The sequence below is a fragment of the Mytilus galloprovincialis genome, chromosome 3, assembly GCF_965363235.1.
Source record: "Mytilus galloprovincialis chromosome 3, xbMytGall1.hap1.1, whole genome shotgun sequence".
In the NCBI taxonomy this organism is placed as follows: domain Eukaryota; kingdom Metazoa; phylum Mollusca; class Bivalvia; order Mytilida; family Mytilidae; genus Mytilus; species Mytilus galloprovincialis.
This window is the reverse complement of record NC_134840.1, coordinates 80982642-81007161: the sequence shown is the minus strand read 5'-3', so window position 1 is coordinate 81007161 and position 24520 is coordinate 80982642. Positions and strand designations below refer to the sequence as shown.

General features: G+C 30.9%; 1 protein-coding gene and 1 long non-coding RNA gene across 2 annotated transcripts; one reads left to right on the top strand and one right to left on the bottom strand.

The window, feature by feature from the left end:
* Window positions 1-250: 250 nt before the first annotated feature.
* Window positions 251-5224, bottom strand: LOC143069092 (uncharacterized). The gene is made up of 2 exons (XR_012976323.1): window positions 5040-5224; window positions 251-3966 (listed from the first exon to the last, which is right to left on the bottom strand). It is a non-coding gene; the product is annotated as an uncharacterized LOC143069092 (long non-coding RNA).
* A 552-nt stretch (window positions 5225-5776) lies between these two features.
* LOC143069091 (uncharacterized) lies at window positions 5777-12765 on the top strand. Its single transcript, XM_076243547.1, has 5 exons — window positions 5777-5930; window positions 7428-8120; window positions 8332-8433; window positions 10131-10310; window positions 12385-12765. The coding sequence occupies exons 1-5, from the start codon at window positions 5856-5858 to the stop codon at window positions 12709-12711; spliced, it is 1377 nt and encodes a 458-aa protein (XP_076099662.1). The 5' UTR covers window positions 5777-5855; the 3' UTR covers window positions 12712-12765.
* Window positions 12766-24520: the final 11755 nt, after the last annotated feature.

Sequence of the window (24520 nt, the reverse complement as noted above, 5' to 3'; positions counted from 1 at the left end):
TACTTTTTATGCAAGGATGCATGTATTTATATATCCCCATTCAAATCATGGGATCCAACCTCACAGATATTACCCATACGTTAAGTACTATTCAATAGCGCCCAATGTACTGTTTGTCTTTTCGTGTGAGTTCTTCTTGGCAATGCTCAACTATAGTCTTGCTTCAAGTAGAAATTATTTAATCTTTATAAACACTTACCAATTTCAATATTGTAAGAATATAACAGCAATAAAGGCAAGAACGTAGAAATAATATTCATCAAAAGACAATTTTAATACTGTAACTAGCCATAAACAAACTTATACGGATGTGTTTGACAGGTGATAGCCTCCATTATTCTATCTTACAATGTGGCGTAAAAGTGAATGTGACAGCAACTAAAAACACGAAAAAACATCAATTGATCAATGAAAAACGCTTTCCGCATTGGCTTTTATCAGGAACGTTCAACCAAAGAAAATGTGAACGTCAAGGATATTTACAGACCTGTAGCCTTGTGAAAAGGGCTACTAAATACTTATATAAATACTAGAACAATATGAACGAATGAACATGAAAACAATAGCCAAATCTACCGAAGGTCAATTTTGTCTGAGGAATCGGGAACCTTAAGAAAGCAACATGAGAATTTATCTCACCGTACAAACACGATAATGATTAACGTAGATTGTCCTTGACTACTCGGTGTCTTCCTCGAATGCCAACATTTTATATGTTACATATTCCTTGAATGCCAACATTTTATATGTTACATATTCCTTGAATGCCAACAAAAATATTTCAATATAATTATGTTTATATAATAACAATAGGTGTTTTTATAAGTATTTAACTGTTTAAAATAATTAATGAACTTTTATAGAAATGCAACATTTTATCACTTTCTCATCATGAAGGAAAAATAGTAGATTTTAGAGGTAAAATTATAATGAATTTTAAAGAAATAAAGAAAATTAAAACGTATTTTTAATTTTTATCAAAAAATATGTTTGGAATGAATATGTTAATAACATAAGAAATATTAAACATTTTAATGAAATTTAAGTTTAATACAATTGTTTCAAACTAAATAAAGGATATAAGAGATTTGTTTAGTTCCATATCAATTTAAATATTTTATTAGTTAATATAAACTATATGAATTTTCAGTTGTACAATTAATTAAATTTAAAAATAATTAAGTTAATTTGATAACTTCTAAGCTGGAAACTCTACAAAAGTTTCAAGAAAATTCATGAAATATGGTTAAAAGAATTCAGATGAGTTGCGAACATGACAAACAACTAAACAATGTTATTTTACGAATCACTTACGATTAAAAAGGGTGTAATTGTAAAACCAAGAAAAATATCCTAAACAAACGGAAATAAACAAAATAGTAATCTTACACGAGATACAAAGTTTCAAGAAATTTAATCAGTAATATGGTCGGAAATTACAGCACACACAACTAAAGAAATATTGAAAAAACCTCCAAAGTCCAAAGAGTCTATTGTAGAATTTGTGCAACCTGGAATTCCTTACAGTCCTGACAATATGCACATATTGACTTTGTGATGCAAGACTTTTGAAAGTTTCATTTTAAGATAACCCATATTTGTTCAAGCAGGAGCAGCAAAATATGATTTTTAACAACTTAACAAACATGAACTAGATTTAGCTACCTGTATTTACCTATCTGTGTAATTAGTATGATTGTTTTGATAAGCATGCACTTTTGTTCTGATAACTACTTGCACCTATTTCTTGAACGTCAACATAATTTTACAAGTAAATTGTCGGTAGATCAAAGGATGTTGGCATTCAAGATATAAACCATTACTCCCATCTAAACCCTTATCATAAACGCCGATCAGACTGACCCACATATCCAACCAACTGATCACATATGTTAAACTCGCATAATATTTCAATTCATTAAAGTATAATTTGCAAATGAGTGTTATACACGTATTGAACTAACTGACCAACATATTCAACTCGCATAATATTTCAATTTCTTGAAAGATAATTGAGTTATTTCCAGAAAAAAAATAAAACATCAGATATTCCCCTAACCTAGAATTTGGTTTTTCTTATCAAAAACAAAAAAATCACAGATATTTCTACTTTAACGCTACTATCATATGTATGATGGCTGTTAAAGGTTAGAAAAACAAGAAAGCATGTAGTTTATATAGTAAAAATATAAAATGATTAGGAAATCGTGTTGTATTTTGAGTCATACAAATGTTGGTGTTTTAACTTATTGTAAAATTCAGGTGCGTACCACAAAACGTTTATTTTCCAGTCAACCTTCTATTGAACAATTTTTAATAAAAGGAGAATGTTTATGATCGATATAAGCATAACTCGCGAATAAATAATTAAAAAATTCAAACTTCATTGGCAAATAAAGAAGGAAATCGTGATCATTGAACATATACTCTTCCCAACTGGTCAAAGAAAGTTTAGGATGTAGTATTACTTGGATTTATCAATGTAAATAGTAAAATTGAGAATGGAAATGGGGAATGTGTCAAAGAGACAACAACCCGACCAAATAAAAAACAACAGCAGAGGGTCACCAACAGGTCTTCAATGTAGCGAGAAATTCCCGCACCCGGAGGCATCCTTCAGCTGGCCCCTAAACAAAATAGACTTAATTTACTAATCAGGTCAAGGTACAATACGCTTTATAATATAAGTATGTAGAACATCATCACTGCTTTTGAAGAGTATAATATTGGAAAATTCCACTTTTATCGTCTGTTATACCAATGCATTGTTGAATATCAAAGTCACCGATTAAAGAAAAGTTAGCAGCCGATAGCAACACTGGTGTATGTCCAAATATGACCATGTGTCCACCTTTCTTCACTGTCGGTACAAGACATTCAAGAAGATGTTCTGCTTCTGTCGACGTCACTACTTCTGAATTTAGAAAACGAACGAAGACAACATCCGCAGAGCCTGCCGATATTTTTGGTTCCATGGCGTTGCCCCAATGTACTTCATCCACTCGATTTCTAGCAAATTCTATCATTTGCTTGCTCAGATCTTGTCCGATTGTAAGGCTTTCTGGAAAAGCCTTTTTGAGAGTTGACAGGAAAATACCAGTAGAACAAGCTGGGTCAAATAAAACCAACTTTTGTGAATCAAGTGTTTTCAGAAATTTTACGGTATATTCTCGTATCTTTTCTTCACCACAGCCAAGCATTTCATCAAACGCATTATCAACAACCCAGCCTTCAGAAGGTGAAAACAATTCTGTCCTGGTTTTTTCATTTAGAAGAGAAAACGGATAAACTAACTCGACATTACGTGTTTTATTATCTGTAATATCCATAATTATCTTTAGTTTTTCCTCATTTGTCAATGGATGGTAGTACACATTGACAAATTTTTCAGTAATTCTTTGGTCAGAAAACATACCAAGCAGCATACTGGCCGTTATCAAACTGCAGTGAATTTCTGGAATTTTATTTTTTATCCACAAGTCTGAAAGCAATTTTCGTCCTATCAATCTATAATTGTGAGGACCAATCTTAAATGTTAAGAAGAATATACTTTGTGGCAGAGCCCAATGTTTCTCAGAAAGTTTCTCCAATTGTCTGGTGTTCACTTCATTCCATTTCACATCCCTGACAGTTTTGTCAGTGTTTGTAATTCGAAAGGCGATGTAGCGGTTTAGTTCAGACTTAATAAGCTCCAGTGTACTGTAGTCTGTAGGATGTTCTTGAGCTTCAGATAAGGCATTTTCCATGAGAATATTTGCCTCAGTAAACTGGGCTTCCGCAAGATCTTGTCGTATACGTACGAACTGCTCTCTCAGATTATCATCGTACATCCCTTTGAATATACCATTATAGCTTGTAATTGCTTCTGTTAACGGAGAAACGATTTGGTACGACATTTTGCAGTAGCAACTCGCAAAGTTTACCACAGGTTCTGAATCCGCGCTCTAAACTCTCGATCACTTAAAACTGAAAACAAGGAGATAAGAAATCAGTTTTCTTAAATAATTGTTTTCAAATATTGGATAAAATAAATGTTTTCAGATGTATTTAAGATTTTATGAAAATATGTTTTTATCTTGAGATAAAAATATGAAGAAATGTATATAAATTGGAATGAAAATTGTCCTTAGATATTATGCAAACTTGTTCTTAAAATACATGTATTTTGCAAAAAAGTCTATCATTTTGTTTTAAAGAAAGTTAATAAGACTAAATTTTAAAATATACACTATGAAAAAAATGTATTTGAGCATTTGATTTAATCTTGGTTTTTTTTTTAATTTTCTTGGAGATTGGTATTTTTGCTATTTTTCATTTTTGCAGAAAGATGGCATATGACAGCAGAATGAGTAAAAACTGAGGTTTTCGAGATATGCAACATTTATTATCTTATGTTATTAAGAAATTTCATTAAGACGCATTGATAAGTTTGTAACTATCTTTTGTTGGAAACAGTATGTTGATGTTTGAATGTCTTTTAATTATTTGTTTTTAAGTTGCTGTCTCTTTGATGTATGTCCCACATCTACTTTTTGAAATTTTATGAATGACTTTTGACATGGAACAATAGAAAATTGAAATAATATTTTTTCTTTTTTTTTTTAAAGCAGGTCTCATATTTCTTGATCGCCTTGAACGGCAAGGACAGGAATAAGACACTTTGTCGTGTAGACATAACAATCTAATTTTAGATATATTAACATTTACATTTTTTTAATCTTAATATATTTCCCCCCATTTTTTATTATTTATACCTCATGCATGCATCATCTTAATATGTTTGCTTGCAGACGAATTTTTACCGTTAGAAAATTTTTCTGAAATTTGCTTCAAATAAACATAAGTAAACTCAAATTTATACAGTGAATATTGGCCAATCATCGACCGTATAATCCTCCATTATAAAAAATATTTTATTAAAAAAGAAATTCATGTACTATTAGGTAGTTTATAGTTGGTAAATATATGTCATTATTTCAAAACATTGTTTTGTCTTATTTTTTAAAAACATAGTAGATCAACATGAAATATGGTCTTACCTTTAAAATACAGGAGTCTTTATAGAACCAAAATAAAAAAAGAAGAATATTTGAAGTGTTTCTACATTCAGCTACGCATACAAAAAAATGAACTATGCCTTTAACTCTAACTGTTAATTTTCTGAAATTGTGACACAGTTGAATAGGAAGTCCGATAGATTTTAGTAAACCATACTTTCCATGGAAAGAACTTTATATTTGTGTTATATAATTAGCCCACACAAAATTGATTTTCCTTAACCGATGAAGCATGCAATCATACGATTTTGTTTATAGAGGGAAAACCTGCTCATATTTTTTGGAAATATTATTTTCTTGAAGGTATTGATGTTATATGTTTTTACTTAAACATTTGACATAGCTTGTTCTGTATGCGACATACCTTGCACGACCAGTGCAATGATTTAAACACTTGAGATTAAAACATGTAATGTGTTTGTTTTATTTTTAATGTTAATTACAAATTCTATATAGAATTTCAGAGACAAACAAATGATATATAGAACTTCAAAGACAAACAAATGATATATAGAATTTCAAAAACAAACAAATGATAAAAACAGTTCTTTGAAAACAGACAGACTTAGAATAAAGATGTCGCATGCATTAATGTGTCATCATATATTATTTTTATGTTTAGGAGAAAAGTATAATTAATTGATATCCTGAAAAATAAATTGTCTATTATAGAATATAGTCGACTCGGTTAACACACATTTTTAGTTTATTGTTTATGTTTGATTTTTTTCTAAGAACAGACGAAGTAGGACAACATCGTATTGAAGTTTAAACACTGTTGTAACTTACAGTAGAAAAATGACTACCTTTCACAGACTAGCGTCTTCAGTGTGTCTTTTCTGTTTAAAAGTGATTGGTTATATCAGCAATACGGTGAGTGGTTTTAGTATATATATATATATATATATATATATATATATATATATATATATATATATATATATATATATATATATATATATATATATATATATATATATATATATATATATATATATATATATATATATATATATATATATTGTTTAAAATAAAGTAAAAAAAAAACTTAAATTATAAGTGAACACAATTTAATGACAAACAAACATATAACAATAAGCTCCATCATAACAACAGTTTGATGCATTATATTGTAAGATATATAAACGTGCACATTTCGTAATTTTGAAAGTATACTCAATTATTTTCACCTAATTTCACTCCCGGTTTTTAGTGGAGTTCGTGTTGTTTCTTATCTATTATTTATAACTGTTGATGTAAATGGTTTTGTGAGTCTTTGTTTCACCTTGGTTTTGATTGTTATTGTCTTTCATCCGCTATGGGATTTTCATATTCAAAAGTACCTGTCGACCACATCACTTTGATCACAATCAGATTGAAAATGTCTGTTTGACATTTAAAATATGATTTACTCTTATAAATAGGAAATTGAATTTAATATTCTTACACAAATAATATTCAAAATTTAAATTCAGTACTGGGTAAGAGTGAGGGCATTTGTTATTTCCTGACGCGCAGAATTTATTCTTACATGTTTTAAAGGATTAACATTTTTTACCACTTCACATGAATGATTTTGTGTTGTTGTTCTGATTACTATTTTGAAATTGAGAATGGAAACAGGGAATGTGCCAAAGAAACAACAATCCAACCAAACAGCAGAAAATAAGCCCAAGGTCACCAATGGTGGTCATCAGAGGCGGGCTTCAATTATCCCTTTATCAAAAATGTGTAGTATTTCAGCGAAAATGAACGCAAAACTAATAAATGAATCTAATTTTTAAAAATTCTGTCTGTTTATAAATAAATCATATGATTAGAAAAATTATGGAATTTTATTGATTAAGTAAACTGAGTTTATGACATGTTATATAACATTTTATTTTATTATACTCGAAGATTCCATAAAGCATCTATTATTTCATCTGTTATACATATACCAACTGTCTTACTTATTGTGGTAACTAAGGGAGGGAAAATTGTTGTACGCAATTAAAAGTTGAAAGATACAGCTCAATTTAACGATTTTTTAATTGATTTACACTATTGAAAAACAAGCTATATTCAAGGCATCCTGAAGTGTATATTTTAAATATACATAGGTGCGGGAGTTCTCGCTGCATTGAAGACCCATTGGTGACCTTCTGCTGTTGTCTATTCTTTGGTCGGGTGGTTGTCTCTTTGACACATTCCACATTTTCCATTTTATATATGATATATATTTTCTATTCGTTGGATATTTTTTCAGCTTTTGATTTTGCAACTTGATAAGGGACTTTTTGTTTCGAAAGTTTCATTGAGTTCGTTTTTTTGTCATTTTTATTTTGAATTATTGTCAGTTTTTTCAGTTGAATGCTTTCTTTATTCCAGATGCCATTACCAAAGAGTGGTTCTATTCCAAGTCCGTGTTGGGTTGTACGTTATATGCTGCAGAAGGCATTTGGGAATGACAAGCTTAGCAAGTTAGAGTTTCTTACACAGTTTTATCATAATGATGGTCTCTTCTGCCTTGATAACAAAATTTACATATTTGATCAGAAATTAGCACAATCAGCCATCAATAAACTAGAGAAGGGTGCTGAGCATTACCTAAACGATTCTCCACTTAAAGATACATTTTTAGGTTCATCCCAGAAAAGCCCGGAAACAAGACGCGCTGTTGCATCTTTGTTTAGAAAGACATCCACAGAAGAACGTGCATCTTGGATTTTTCAAGATACCAAAAGGATGTGTTCGAAAATACGACTGAAGTCACTGAAATCTGTAAATATTACAAACTGGTCATTACGAATGGCTTTAGACATTGTTGGTCATGTACTTTTTGAAATAGATCTTAATGCTTTGGATGGCAAACAAGATGAATTATTAGAGTGTATGGTTACAATTCTCCACAAATGTTATGCGCTTAATGAAATTTCTGTAGATTCTGAAGAATTTAAACGGGCAAACGAAAGCTTAGACCGAATAACTTCCAACATACTCCAAGAAGCATTAGAAAAAGAAAATACAGCTTTGCAAAAAAGACTCGTGGTACAGTTATACGAAGCTTGTGGATTTGAAACAGTAGGTTTTTTGTTTAAAATCCCAGATTTCCATAGTAAAACATGTTTTTCAAGCATTAGTTGTTTCCTAGTTGATAAGTTACTTTTTTTTCAATATAACATGATGACAACTGCTTCTTATTTTAAGCGTAGTAATTCATTTTACGAAGAAAAAAGTTATAGGCCTTACATTGTATTTGCGTTCAATGAATTAAATAAATTATTATTTTCAGGCTAAGGATAACATGAAGTTGTTTTTAATGGCTGGAACAGAAACAACAGCTTCTTCAATTCCTGTTATTTTCTCTTTGTTGAATGATTTTCCTGATATTCAGGTAGGATAATATCTTTTAAATTATTTTAAGGATTAAGGTATTTTTACCTCATAATAAAACATTTGATTTTATGCATTCGTGTTTCTTTTTTTTTAATTTTGATTTTTTCAAACATTGAAATACCATCGAGAACTAAAAATTGATTTAATACATGTAGCACTTAAACAATGAAAACAATACTTTACAAGGTGCATGCGTTAAAAGCGCTTTTTTAAATTAGCTACATCAGGAACGCTCAAACCCGAAATTTGGAAATCCAAAAATGTAATAGAATCGGAACAGTTGAAGGTTGCAGTCTTGTAATTGACTGCTCCGTAGGCTTACATGCAAAACAGCTGATCTTTGAAAATAATAATAAAAAAAAAATGCTACATAGAAAAAAAATTTCATATTCAGATCATGTATGTACTAATGTGAAATTGTGATTTAATTGAAAAAAAGTGGGTCATGTCACGAAGAATAAAAAGTTACGTAATCCTGAAGTCAAAACTTTTGTTTTCTACTTTCTGTTTGCTGTTTTTACTAGGCCGCACCACTTCCAGTAAACATGATATCCTTCGACTTTCCTGGATTGATATCCCCAAAAAGATGCAAGATTTTTTTAAAAATCTACATATATGTTTCAATACAGCATAAAACTATAATCAAACAGAAAAATTGAGTCCATAAAAAAATTCAGAAAAAAATGGACTATTTTGTTTCCCTCCATGTTTTGACATGCACCGGAAACGGTACATGAAGAGCTATATGACCAAATACGACATAAAAATAATAACCAAATCTATAAAATATTCCTTTGTCTTATTTGTTCACATATCATTGTCAATATGTTGGAATTTTATGTGACTGTCAAACAAGTGAGAGGTTTAGCTTGCTATAAAACCAGGTTAAGAAAATGCCTGTTTGATGGGTTTGAGCGTTTGATTTTGCCTTTCGATCAGGTACTCTCCGTTTAGAATTTTCCTCGGACTTTGGTAATTTTGTGATTTTAGTTTTTGCCTGAGGGATTCGGAACCTTAGTTTCTTAATAATTTCTAAATTTAGAAACTGAAAATTTTTGATTTTTAACTGTTGCTTTCGAACGAACTTGATAAATAGTTTAACAAAATAGGTAAAGATTGAAATACTTCATTGAGATAATAACACCACAACAAGTACGGTTTTTAAAAATAGAACTGCATTCATATAATATGTAAATCTTTTAATCGTTCCAATTCTATAAATGCAGTGAACGAAAAAATATATACTATCAAGGAATTACCAACAAAGTCACAAAAAGGACGAGAATTCATTTCGATTTGACAAAAAGGAACGACTAAATAGCCTCGATTTGAGAAGTTGGGACATGCGGGACTAACAGAGTAGTTTGAAACCATAACCTTAACCTTTCAATTGCGAAATTTATTTAATTAAAATATGCCTTGATTACCATGTATACTTTAATCAGTATTATATATTTTTCATATGAATATTAAACACTGAATGGTTTTTTTTTTCTATCGCGTAGTTACTGCTTTGATCTCTGTCATTTTTTAATTAATAAGAATCTACTGCTTCTATTTGACATCATACATGAACTTTTTAAATATTTTTTTATTATCTTATGAAGAAACAAATTTGATGAAAAATAAGCAAAAGTAATCTGGTTAAGATACTATAAATTAAAATGCATCATAAAACTTTTTCTCTCTTTGCAGCAGGAGCTTAGAGATGAAGTTGAAAACAGATGGACTGAAATATTGACAGAACCTACTACTTCTCTTCCAAAAATAGAAAGCATGATGAAAGAAGTTTTAAGGTTGTATCCTATTGCGCCTTTCATCAGCAGACAAAACAATGTTCCTGTAAATCTGGGCAATATTTACCTAGATCAACATGTAAGTTTATTTGTTAAAAGAAGGGCGAAAGATACTAGAGGGACAGACAAACCCATTGATCGAAAATTAACTGACAACGCCATGGCTAAAAAAGAAAAATACAAACAGACAAATAGTAGTACACAAGACACAACATAAAAAACTAAGTTCTAGGCAACACGAACCCCACCAAAAGCTGGGGTTTATCTCAGGTGCTCCAGAAGGGTCAATCTATGTAGCATTCATTTAGATCAGAATAATTACACAAGTTTCAATAGATAATAGATGTCATATCAGTCAATGTAGATAATATTCATTGAGACGACCGTGACATTTATATTTTAAGTTTTGAATGGGGAATTATACTTGTGTAAAAAGTAGAAAAGTCAAATGTTTTAATACTATTGCAAGATGAAAATTCTTAGACTGTATGTTCTATAAAATATCTTTGGAATGTCTTAGTATCCACATCTGATTCACGCCGGTTTAATTAGGTATAAAAAATATTGAAGTAAGATCCAGTTCTTCGTATTTAGTTTTAGTTCCAAAGAAACTTAGAACAGACATATGATTATCTTTCATAAGTGTAGTTGGGGTGTATGTTGAGTTTCCAAGTGAATTGTCAATACCTAATGCATTTATTTAGCGGCTTATGTAATGCCATTTACAAGAACGAATTTTGTGTGGGGCTTTATTTTTAAGGAAAACAATATATTCGTCGTGCATGTAAGACAGGTGTTTTGCAAAATTAGAGTGAGTAAAGACGGTCCATAATGTGTATTCATTAATATAAAAAAGACAATGTGGTATGATTTCCAATGAGACACAATCTACAAGAGACCAAAATATAATTCATAGACAGTTTTTCAATTCTGATTTGTATAAATGATATCACATTTGTAATCCATTCCTTAGTCCATTCGTAAAGAGTATATATGTCTTCCTTTTTGCGTTAAACTCTTTGCCTAGCATAATATTCGACTGAAACCATCAGGATTTTGAAGAGTTGTTTATAATCGTATAACATATGTTACAAAGATGTCCAAAAAGACATATAGATCAGGAACATTAGCAAAAATGAAACAAGAACACAAAAAATTGCGAAAAAGTAAAATCACAAAAATACTGAACTCAGAGGAAAATCAATTCGGAAAGTCTATAATCACATGTCAAAATCAAATAACAAAACGCGTCAAAAACGAATGGACAAGAACTGTCATATTCCTGACTTGGTACAATTTTATCAGTTGTTTTCCATTCTTTCATGTATTCTATATTTTTGTGATTTTACTTTTTGTATCTTTTTCATTGTGTAAAAATTATTGTACTTTAAGGGGTTAAAGTCTGATAAAATATAAATCCTTCCACATTTCGATTTTCCGTTCGATATGACCGCGTCGGTACGTCTATTCAAAACCGAAGTTAACTAAAATTAACAAAAAAAATAAAAATCAGACGTTTTGAATAATTTGCTTATACAGTTACCATTTTTATTGCGCATTGATAATCACGTGTTTAAGCAACTTGAAATACTCAAGTATAACTACTTTCTCTTTTAAGATTTTCAGAAAACATACATTTACGAAAGAATACGTCGATTCAATACTATATATGATATGTATACAGAAGTATATAAAAAGACGCAACCAGTAAATTAATTATGTACCAGAAAGTCTAGATTAGTCGCTATTGCGCATAAAAATTTGCATAGTATATATAAATTAAAGTTCAAAATGCTCTTAAATACTTTAATTCAGTACACGAAAAAAATCAAAAGGTTATTTAGTTCTTTTCACCTAGGCTTTAAGAGAAATATTACATATATTGTTCAGCATAAGTATTGAACTTATGTGACCTTAACTTGTAAATTCATGAAAATTATAAGGATATACATTTGATTTTTTTTTCAAATACAATAATTCAAAATAGTATCTTAATATTTTACTTGGAGTTTGTGTTGTTTGTCTTATTTATCTGTTTTTATATTACTTTCTTCTTTCGCTCATCTTCAAAATTTTATTGATGTATTTTTGGGTAGAATAAATGTATTATGAACTAATATTTCACAAGAAAACATCATTTTTTTTTATTTCAGAGTGATGTAATCATATTTATCTGGGGAATTCACAGATCTCCGCATCACTGGAAAGATTCAAAAGTTTTCAAACCATTCCGCTTTCTTGGAATGGAATCCTTACAGTCCAACATGTATATACCATTTGGAGCAGGATCTCGAGTGTGTATTGGTCAACACTTGGCTTGGATAGAACTTCGTTTAGTTATAGCAAACTTATTGCATGAATTTACGTTTTCAAAGAACCCAGCAACTTCAGATTTAAAATTTGTGGTCGACTGGGTGCATGCTGTTGTGCATCCTGATAAAGACATGATATTTTCATTAGAGAATGTAGAACATGACTAAAAGATATGACCAGATATTGCAGAATATATGCAAATAAACTCATCATAGATACCAGGATTAAATTTAGTATATACGCCAGACGCGCGTTTCGTCTACAAAAGACTCATCGTTGACGCTCGAATACAAAAAAGTTAAAAAGGCCAAATAAAGTACGAAGTTGACGAGCATTGAGAACAAATAAACTCATCATAGATACCAGGAATAAATTTAGTGTATACGCCAGACGCGCGTTTCGTCTACAAAAGACTCATCAGTGACGCTCGAATCCAAAAAAGTTGAAAAGGCCAAATAAAGTACGAAGTTGACGAGCATTGAGAACAAATAAACTCATCATAGATACCAGGACTAAATTTAGTGTATACGCCAGACGCGCGTTTCGTCTACAAAAGACTCATCAGTGACGCTCGAATCCCAAAAAGTTGAAAAGGCCAAATAAAGTATGAAGTTGAAGAGCATTGAGGACCAAAATTCATAAAAGTTTTGCCAAATACAGCTAAAGTAATCTATGCCTGAGGTAGAAAAGCCTTAGTATTTCAAAAAAATCAAAAATTTGTAAACAGTAAATTTATAAATATAACAATATCAATGACAATTCATGTCATCACAAAAAGTGCTTTGTATAACGGGTTACTCCTCACATGTATTCAAGCTCGCCTTTAAGTTGTTCGCTCATGGTGTCAAAATTTTAAATGTGTTAACTAGCTGAATTTAAGACATCTTCTACTAAAAAAAAAATCAAGATTTATAAAATCTAAATTCTAAAGAATTAAAACTGCTGTTAAACACATCTGATACAATACTATTTTACAGATTTCTGTAAAATCTTGCTTTGAAGGACTTGAAATCACCATAATGGATATGTAGGACATTGCATTTCTATAACTTCGATTAAATATATTTTTGATAAAGCATGTCATTCAAACTTATTTTTTGAGTAATTTTCTTTCTTTGTTGATGATCCACTGGTGGCCTTCGGTTGTTTCTTATCTTTGGTTTGGCTGTTGTCTCTTTTATTCATTTCCCATTTCTATACTCTATTTTACAAGAGTCAATTCTGTGAAAATTGGAAAACATTTCCTCAAGGTTTCAACTATATCCTTACTAGTTATACTCTAAAATTTGGTTAGTCAATTATTCTACTGAGATGTGAACCTTCCAATTTAAGATTTCTATTTCGTTTTTATGTTGAGGATTTTTTAAGTAATAAGTTCAACATTAATTGAATATACTATTATTCCACACTAAGTCGGTCTCATATTGGTAAAACAATTAAAATTAACCCTTTTCAGATATGCAATAAAGTAACACACGTCCGTAAAAACTGAACTTTTTATCAGCTATTGAACTTAAACACCCATGTTAACTTTAACAATTTTAAAAAGGCTGTACAAAAAAACTTTTAAAAGAGGTGCAAAAGATACCAGAGGAACAGTCAATCTCAAAAATAAAAAAAAAAAAAACTGACAACGCCATGGCTTAAAATGAAAATGACAAACAGACAAATAATAATACACAAGTTACAACAAAGAAAAATAAAGACAGAGCAACACAAACCCACCAAAAACTGGGGGTGATCTCAGGTGCTCCGGAAGGGTAAGCAGATCCTTCTCAACATGTGGCACCCTTGTGCTGCTCATGTTATTACAAATCCGTTATTTAGTCTAATTCGGTAGGTCACATTCATGAAAAGGGAAAGGGATTGTAGTTACGACGTAAGAACCAACTCATGATGGCGTCCGTAAAATGATTTCAACTTCAAACTTTCAAAAGTGAGCAGCAACCCTTTATCAAGAAAATCCTGATAGGAAATAGAAGCGCGGGAATATCGTATCAATTGGGAGATATAAACTTGTTATGCATGCCTTGCTGGAATGTTGCTACATAGAAATGGAAAGTTCACAATTGGGAGGCTGAACTCATCTCGTTTGTCGTAATGTTTTATTTTCAACCGACCCTCGTTGTCAATTTCTAGATGTAAGTCAAGATATGAGACAGACTTAACCATATCTTTGAATCCTTTATCACTAGTTCTATGGAATAGAAGCGTTCAACATAGTCACCAAATTTTAAATTATTTAGCGAGAGACATCATCTATAAAGCGGGAAGTAAAGTTAAAGAATATTGCTAACTTCTTATTTTCATCCTAAGCAGTTCCTGTATGAAGTCAGCCTCATAATAATAAAGAAACAAGTCGGCAAAAAGAGGGTCACCATTGGTTCCCATTGGAATGCCGACAGTCTGTTGAAAAATGTGTCCTCCAACGTAAAAACTATGTCAATCTAGAAATCAAGCGTCTTGATAGTGTCAGTTTCAGAGAATTTTTTGTTTGAATCAGTTTGGTCCTTTACAAAGTAGGATTTATCCGTCCCTAGGACAAGATACTGGTATCTACGTTGGCGATTCTTTTTTTATGAAACAAAGCAATACCATTCACTACAAGGGGAACGAAAGATACAAGAAGAGCAATCAAACACATAACTAAAAAAAACCTGACAAAGCAATGGCTAAAACAGAAAAAAACAAATAAAAGTACACATGACACAACATAGAAAAACTAAAGACCAAGCAACAAGAATCCCACCAAAACACTGGGGGTGATCTCAGGTAACCCGGAAAGGTAAGCAGTTCCTATTCCACGTGTGGCACTTGTCGTGTTGCTCATCTTATTACACACCCGGTAAATAGTCTACTTCGGATGTCAGATTCGTGAAAAGTGAACGTATTATAGTACGACATAAGGAACGTATCCGATATCATCTGTGAAACGGATGTTCCATAACAATTAGCCAACTCATGACGGCGTCCGTAAAATTTACGAAGTGATGATTTCAACTTCATCATCTGGAACTCTTGGTTTAATAGCTTCAGTGTGACCAGCAACTCTCTACCTAGGAAATATGTTACCCGCCATGACATTTGCAGGCTTATGGAGGTAGAACGTCATTGTTAGAAAAATTATACACATGATAAATATCGAGATTCAATGAAATACGTATTTGTGAAGAAGAGATAAACACTTTCCTTGGCTTCTTTTTTTCTGACGCCGAACTATACATCATATATAAGTTTTTAAGAAGTTTTACTTTATCGTTTGAAGTGAAAAATATTCTAATCTACATTTTAAATTGATACAAAAAAAAATAAAAAAATTCTGCTCTATATATTTACTTTCATAGATGCAATCTGAAATATATCCCTAACAAATGCACCGTATAAAATGCATATAAGAGAACACCTACTTATAAACTGTTACGCGTCGCATACTTAGTATAGAGACATGCATAATAAAGCTAAATTAAAACTAGAGGCTCTCAAGAGCCTGTGTCGCTCACCTTGGGGTGCATATTCATAAACAATGGACACAGATAAATTCATGACAAAATTGTGTTTTGGTGATCGTGATGTGTTTGTAGATCTTACTTTACTGAACATTCTTGTTGCTACAATTATCTCTATCTATAATGAACTTGGCCAAGTAAAATACATTGGAAAATATTTTCTAGAAATTTAGAAAAATTTTTGAAAATTGTTAAAAAATTACTATTAAGGGCAATAACTCCTTAAGGGGTCAACTGACAATTTTGGTCATGTTGACTTAATTATTTATAGATCTTACTTTGCTGAACATTATTGCTGTATACAGTTTATCTCTATCTGTAATAATATTCAAGATAATAATAACAAAAAACTGCAAACTTTCCTTAAAATTACTTATTCTGGGGCAGCAACCCAACAATGGCTTGTCTGTTTTGTCTGAAAATTTCAGGGCAGTTAGATCTTGACCTGATATACAATTCATTTACCCCGCCCCTGCGCCCGTCAGATTTGCTCTAAATGCTAAATGGTTTCAGAGTTACAAGCCAAAATCTACATTTTACCCTTATGTTCTATAATTAGCCATGGCGGCCATCTTGGTTGATTGACAGGGTCACGCCACACATTTTTAAAACTAAATACCCCAATGACTATTGTGGCTAGATTTGGTTAAGTTTGGCCTAGTAGTTTCAGAGGAGAAGATTTTTGTAAAAGATTACAAAAATTTAGAAAAAATTGGTAAACAATGACTATAAAGGGCAATAACTCCTTCAGGGGTTAACTGACCATTTTGGTCATGTTGACTTATTTGTAGATCTTACTTTGCTGAACATTATTGCTGTTTACAGTTTATCTCTATCTATAATAATATTCAAGGTAATAACCAAAAACAGCAAAATTTCCTTAAAATTACTAATTCAGGGGCAGCAACCCATCAACTGGTTGTCCGATTCATTTGAAAATTTCAGGGCAGATAGATTTTCACTTGATAAACAATTTTACTCCTGTCAGATTTGCTCTAAATGCTTTGGTTTCAGAGTTATAAGCCAAAAACTTATGTTCTATGTTCTATTTTTAGCCATGGCGGCCATCTTGGTTGGTTGGCCAGGTCACGCCACACATTTTTTAAACTAAATACCCCAATGATGATTGTGGCCAAGTTTGGTTAAATTTGGCCCAGTAGTTTCAGAGGAGAAGATTTTTGTAATAGTTAACGACGACGGTCGCCAGACGCAAAGTGATGAGAAAAGCTCACTTGGCCCTTCGAGCCAGGTGAGCTAAAAGGGAATTCTTAAAGCTTACTTTGACAAATTTGAAACTAACCTCATTTCAACAAGTTTACATGTTCTCAAATAGAGCTACAAAAAAAAAATGCTCTGCTTTATAAATTTTCTTTCATAAATGGAGTCTGAAATATATCTATAATAAATGCACCGTATCTAATGAATATATGAGAACACCCACTTATAAACTGTTACGCGTCGCATACTATGTTTAGAGACATGCATGATAAATCTAAATTAAAAGACGAATTTAAAAAAAAGGAATTATTATTCTTAAAGCTTACTTTTTACGGAAATGTTGTTAACCGTGCCCGGAAATTTAGAAATGATCCATGTAAACTTGTCGCTCCTTTAAAAAAACTTATTCTAAAAGGTTACCTATTCAACACCGTAATAAGATCATTGAATATTGTTTTTATTGGAATAAATATTGATTTTGTTATCAGTAGATTAAAAACTAACTAAATTTTACTAGTATGTTATATATATACATATTCATGGATCTACAATCTGTCGATACCTGTAACTTGGCATTGCACAAGGTCATGTTTTTCTCTGGCTGTTTATGATGTCTTTACACTAAATCCATTGGATGTTGGATGTGTACGGATTGATAGTTTAGTCTTAGATGCATGATTTTTTTTATTAGTTGTTAGTGGCTTTGAACTAGCTGTCAGATAACTGCGAGTACTCTCAGATCTGTTCATTGTGTCTTTTTGTGTCGGGATGTATACGTACCCGGCCACGTCCACTTATATTTTTGTCCATCTGATGAGTTAAGCCTTTTTCAACTGAATTTATAGTACGTTCTTATGTTGTACTGTTATGCCACTGTCCCAGGTTAGGGGGAGGGTTGGGATCCCGTTAACATGTTTAACCTCGCCACATTATTTATGTATGTGCCTGTCCCAAGTCAGGAGCCTGTATATTCAGTGGTTGTCGTTTGTTTATGTGTTACATATTTGTTTTTCGTTCATTTTTTTACATAAATAAGGCCGTTGGTTTTCTCGTTTGAATTGTTTTACATTGTCTTATCGGGGCCTTTTATAGCTGACTATGCGGTATGGGCTTTGCTCATTGTTGAAGGCCGTACGGTGACCTATAATTGTTAATGTCTGTGTCATTTTGGTCTTTTGTGGATAGTTGTCTCATTGGCAATCATACCACATCTTCTTTTTTATATTTGACAAATATTTAACTAACTTCATTTCAACAAGTTTAAATTACATGTTCTAAAAAAGAGCTAAGAATTGTTTGTATTGTAGTAAACTTAAGTCTTTGAAATTTTATTCAAATACGCTATTGAACATAACTAAGAGGCAATAAATACAATAATTTTGTATTTATAAATTAGTGCCTTCAATAAATAAAAGCCGTCATAGAACAGTCTCATTTCATACCGATATTCGAAATGACTCGTTTCATTGCTATTACAACAAATATGTCATAATAACATGACAGAGAGTTTTGTTTCGGAATATTCTAGATAAATATACAAAAAACAAATTTTAGACAATGTACCCTCCTAAGCCTGGAAGTGGCTAGTCACATATAGTTAACGGCGTTTTTCTCACAATGACGTTCTACCTCCATAAGCCTGGATATGTCGTGGCTGGTCACATATATACAAATAATATAGTTAGAGGCTTCTTGACTGCTAGAACAAAATAATGAAAGATATAATAATTTTAACGAAACAATATTGTTTAAAAAGATATCACTAATATTTACTGATTAGTTCTGATGTAGGCTTTAGCAAGAAGACCGGACGATAGAAAAAACATCACATGCGAACTTAAATGTAAATTAAAAAAAAGACAAACAATCAAATTGAAAGTATAAAAAAAAAAAATACAATGGACTTTACGTAAAAAAAATAATTCAGTGTCTTAAATTGGCTTATGAGCACGATCACATTTTAGACATAGTGTTGTTAATAACTGTATAACATCAAATTTCTATTGTAAGTCTACATTATTAGATGAAGTGCTGAGAAATGAAGTTTTTTTTTATATTTTGCAAAAAAAAACAAAATACATATAAAAAAATAATATGCAGACTACTGAGAATTATATGTACTCAATGAACAATATTTAAAATATCAAAAAGTTAAGTTCATGTATAGTACAAGTAGATATTTTTATTTTTTAGAACCTACGTCTTGGCATAAATTATGTCGTTAAAATGAAACATGTAGCAATCTTCCAAAAATAACACAGGACTTGAAACAGCTTAGTTCCGAGAAAAGTAGGAGGAAGCTGTGTCACGTGATACTATTTTTTGAAAGGCACTGCGTATTCTATATAATTTATATAAGAAGGGCTATAACTGTGTCTTTCGAAATAATTCGATCTATTTATGATATCGTCTCCTCAATTTATGAATTCAAACTACGTAAATGAATTAATAATTATTACCGTTTGACCGAACAGAAACCGGTAAATTATTTCAGAAGGTAAGAGTTTCTATCTTTGTTCTTGTTTCCACAAATTTATTGAAGAAACTGAAAACGTTGTTGTTAAAAGTAATTAGTCAATAAGATATATAAATACAAACAAATATTTGTAGTCATCGGACTTTTGTTAAATATTTTTTTTTAGAAAATCATATATGTCCAAAGACAAAAAATACCTAATATACTAAATATCAAATGGTCATAAATGTTTTGTGAACAAAAGGGAATAATTTAATTTTGGATGTAACGCGTCTTCTGATTGGCTGACGTTATTTTGTTATGAGCCCATAGACATAATTTAGTCATGTGACCGTGACGTCATCAACGTTTTTTCATGGTTTTCTACGGTTTAAAATGGAATTTAGAATTAAATTATAAGAAATGACTGTAATATTTTTTCTGTCTATTCGAAATAACATAAAAAAATGTGGTGCACACTGTTAAATAACCCGCTACGCGCGTTATTCAGTGTGCACCAAATATTTTATGTGATTTCTTCATAGACAGAAAAAATATTACAGTCATTCCTTAAAGAACACAGCGATAAATAAATCAGAATCATAAGTCAAAGAAATTAAACAAAAAAAAAAAAACACATTTTTTTATTATAAAAAAACAAAATAATCATACAACACCGATACAAAATTCATTCAATTTTTACTGGGCACATTTTAAAGTAAACATTCAAAACAATGGTTAAAGCAGATAAATAATTGTAAGAAAATAAAAAAAATGTATCTTGTACAAATGGTTGTCTTGGAGTTTTACAGTGTTAGTTAATATACTGAAAAACAGAAAAATCCTATTGAAAGTCTTTAAAAAGATGATGTGATGGAACCTAAAATTTAATTTATTTTGCAAAAAGCTCAAACGAATACAATTATGAATATAATGTGATAATGCTTTTTCTTATAAGTTCAACACCAAAACCATTGAATTGTATTGTGCTTTTGTTAGATTTTCTTTTACTTATGATTTCTTATATCGTTTTAATAATGAGACGGAAAACCGTTGGGGACAGCGGCAAAGATAGCTTCTGATTTATCAATCTTTATATAGGAAAAAATCTGAAACACATTTACCACCAGACTCAAGCTGGCAGCCACTTTTATCAGCCAATCAAGATAGCAGCCACTTTTTTTCCAGCAGCCAATTTTGATGATATGTCTAAAAAAATAATAATTCAGTGTCTTAAATTGGCTTATGAGCACGATCACAATTTAGACATAGTGTTGTTAATAACTGTATAACATCAAATTTCTATTGTTAGTCTACATTATTAGATGAAGTGCTGAGAAATGAAGTTTTTTTTTTTATATTTTGCAAAAAAACAAAATCTAATATAAAAAAATAATATGCAGACTACTGAGAACTATATGTACTCACTGAACAATATTTAAAATATCATAAAGTTAAGTTCATGTATAGTACAAGTAGATATTTTTATTTTTTAGAACCTACGTCTTGGCATAAATTATGTCCTTAAAATGAAACATGTAGCAATATTCCAAAAATAACACAGGACTTGAAACAGCTTAGTTCCGAATATTTTTTTTTTAGAAAATCATATATGTCCAAAGACAAATAATACCTAATATACTAAATATCAAATGGTCATAAATGTTTTGTGAACAAAAGGGAATAATTTAATTTTGGATGTAACGCGTCTTCTGATTGGCTGACGTTATTTTGTTATGAGCCCATAGACATAATTTAGTCATGTGACCGTGACGTCATCAACGTTTTTTCATGGTTTTCTACGGTTTAAAATGGAATTTAGAATTAAATTATAAGAAATGACTGTAATATTTTTTCTGTCTATTCGAAATAACATAAAAAATGTGGTGCACACTGTTAAATAACCCGCTACGCGCGTTATTCAGTGTGCACCAAATTTTTTATGTGATTTCTTCATAGACAGAAAAAATATTACAGTCATTTCTTAAAGAACACAGCGATAAATAAATCAGAATCATAAATCAAAGAAATTAAAAAAAAAAAAAAACCACATTTTTTATTATAAAAAACAAATAATCATACAAAACCGATACAAAATTCATTCAATTTTTACTGGGCACATTTCAAAACGATTTCAAATTGTAAATTCTACATTTTTTTATTCGGAAAATTTTTTCCTCCGAAAAAAGTGGCTGCTATCTTGATTGGCTGATAAAAGTGGCTGCCAGCTTGAGACTAGTGTGAATAATAAAAACAAAATAATCACCGATACAAAATTTATTCAGTTTTTACTGGGAACATTTTAAAGTCAACATTCAAAACAATGGTTAAAGCAGATAAATAATTGTAAGAAAATAAAAAAAAATGTATCTTGTACAAATGGTTGTCTTGGAGTTTTACAGTGTTAGTTAATATACTGAAAAACAGAAAAATACTATTGAAAGTCTTTAAAAAGATGATGTGATGGGACCTAAAATTTAATTTATTTTGCAAAAAGCTCAAACGAATACAATTATGAATATAATATGATAATGCTATTTCTTATAAGTTCAACACCAAAACCATTGAATTGCATTGTGCTCTTGTTAGATTTTCTTTTACTTATGATTTCTTATATCGTTTTAATAATGAGACGGAAAACGTTGGGGACAGCGGCAAAGATAGCTTCTGATTTATCAATCTTTATATAGGAAAAAATCTGAAACACATTTACCACCAGACTCAAGCTGGCAGCCACTTTTATCAGCCAATCAAGATAGCAGCCACGTTTTTCTAGCAGCCAATTTTGATGATATGTCTAAAAACCAAAAAACTACATGAGAACCAAACGTTCCGAAAATCGATCAATCTTTACTTAGTTAAATGCAATTTATTGGCGGAAATCGACAATTTCACAGCTTGTACTGATTTTTAAACGGCATTTCATTCCGTTTTAAATATGTATGTGAAGCTTGAGGTCAGTTCGTTATTTGATATTCGATAATTGATATTCAATATCCAACCGGCGGCGAGCAGTCGGTTCAATTTTCAAATTTAGTTGAAAATCATTAAAAAGCATAAGGAAAAAGATATCGTTTTATGACCCTTTCAAGCTGCCGAATATAAACCCTTTTATAAGTTGCATATTTGTCTTTATGTAATAAAGATTTTTATCATTAAAAGGCCACGAAAGATTCAACAAAAATGTAATTCAATATATATGAGATATGGTTTTGGTCGATGGATGTTCATGACGGACCTGTAGTACAAAGTATATCACTGGATTTCAGCTCTCTGTCTAAGTGTATTATTAAAGTACTTTGCTTTGAGCTCAGTTCATTGTTATGCAATACATTCTTTGTGAAATAAAGATTCGACAGACAACTCTCATGTACAAAGATTTGTCAAAGTAGTGTCACCTCCATGTACAATGTAAGTATATTAGGGAGATAAAAGCATTCTATGTTGATTTGAACCAAACATTTTATGGGGGCTCGCGGGTCTAAATCATTTTTTTTTTAATTAAATATAGGATTTCGCTATATTTTTCTATAAAAGAACTTTATCATATACTTAATAGAAAAATGAAATTAAAAAATGGGGTCACCGTCCATTTACGCTCACAATCTGCTTTCGAAAGAAGCATACATTTGTGTAAAAGTACTTATTTTCTGTTGAACTGATAGGAGAAAAAGAGGTAATATCGAAATAAAAAAAGAACTAAATTACAGAAATCGCTAAAATTTTACAATTATTTAGTTTATGTACAGCTTATTCGAAAACAACAATGAAAAATATAGGTCACCGATAAGTTAAAAAAGATATTTATATTATAGAAGTTTTAATGCCAAAAATAATGGCATTTTTGCACCAAAGGGAGATAATTTGGAGCTTTTTCAATGATAATTACATTTTAAAAGTCACCGGGGCCAACACGAATTGATATTTTGGAATGATTTTTGTAAATAATGGCATTTTTGCACCAAAGGGAGATAATTTGGAGCTTTTTCAATGATAATTACATTTTAAAAGTCACCGGGGGCCAACACGAATTGATTTTTTGGAATGATTTTTGTACCATATGATAAAGTAACAACTACGAAAGGTAATTGATAAAATTTGTAATGAAAAATAAATGTTTGATTTTTTTCTGAAAATCTTATACCCGCGAGCCTCCTTATGTCCATTGACAAATTTAAAAAAAAAAGAACAAATTTACCTGACAATGCTACTCCCGCTACTAGCAATATGATGCTAGGTTGTTTTAATACATCATTACTGCCTACTGATGACTCTGTTCTGAGTGTAAATGGTCCTTCAATTATGTTAAAAAAACATTATAAGGCCTATCTAGCCTTATCAATTTCTAAAACTATATTTCATTGTACATGTTCAACATTTTTGTTCCACCGCAAAAGTTTTTGCGGTTGTATATTGGTATCATGTCGTCCTCTTCAGCATCGTCTGAAGACGGATGGTTTCCGGATAATAAATTTAGTATAAGTAAATAGAAATCAATAAAATTTAAACACAATGCTTATAACCACAAAAGGAAGCTTGGGATTGGTTTTTGTGGTTATGGTCCCTAAAGTTTGGGAATAAGATGTCCAAAGGTGCCCAAAACAAGCATTTATCTAGTGTCAGTACAAAAAATTGTGTATAAGTATTTCAATTGTTCTGAAGTTGTACCACAATGATTAATACCATAAGTAGAAGGTTGGGATATATTTTGTGGGTAATGGGGCAAATAGTCTAGGAATAAAGGGCCAAAAGGGGTCAAAAACAAGCATTTATCTAGTGTCAGTACAAAAAATTGTG

What these genes read in the sequence shown, in the direction of transcription:
- LOC143069091 (XM_076243547.1), top strand. Translation starts at nt 5,856, where the DNA reads ATGACTACCTTTCACAGACTAGCGTCTTCAGTGTGTCTTTTCTGTTTA. An exon ending in TTGGTTATATCAGCAATACG is followed by an intron (nt 5,931 to 7,427) that starts GTGAGTGGTTTT and finishes TCTTTATTCCAG; the next exon opens with ATGCCATTACCAAAGAGTGG. An exon ending in ATATTTACCTAGATCAACAT is followed by an intron (nt 10,311 to 12,384) that starts GTAAGTTTATTT and finishes TTTTTATTTCAG; the next exon opens with AGTGATGTAATCATATTTAT.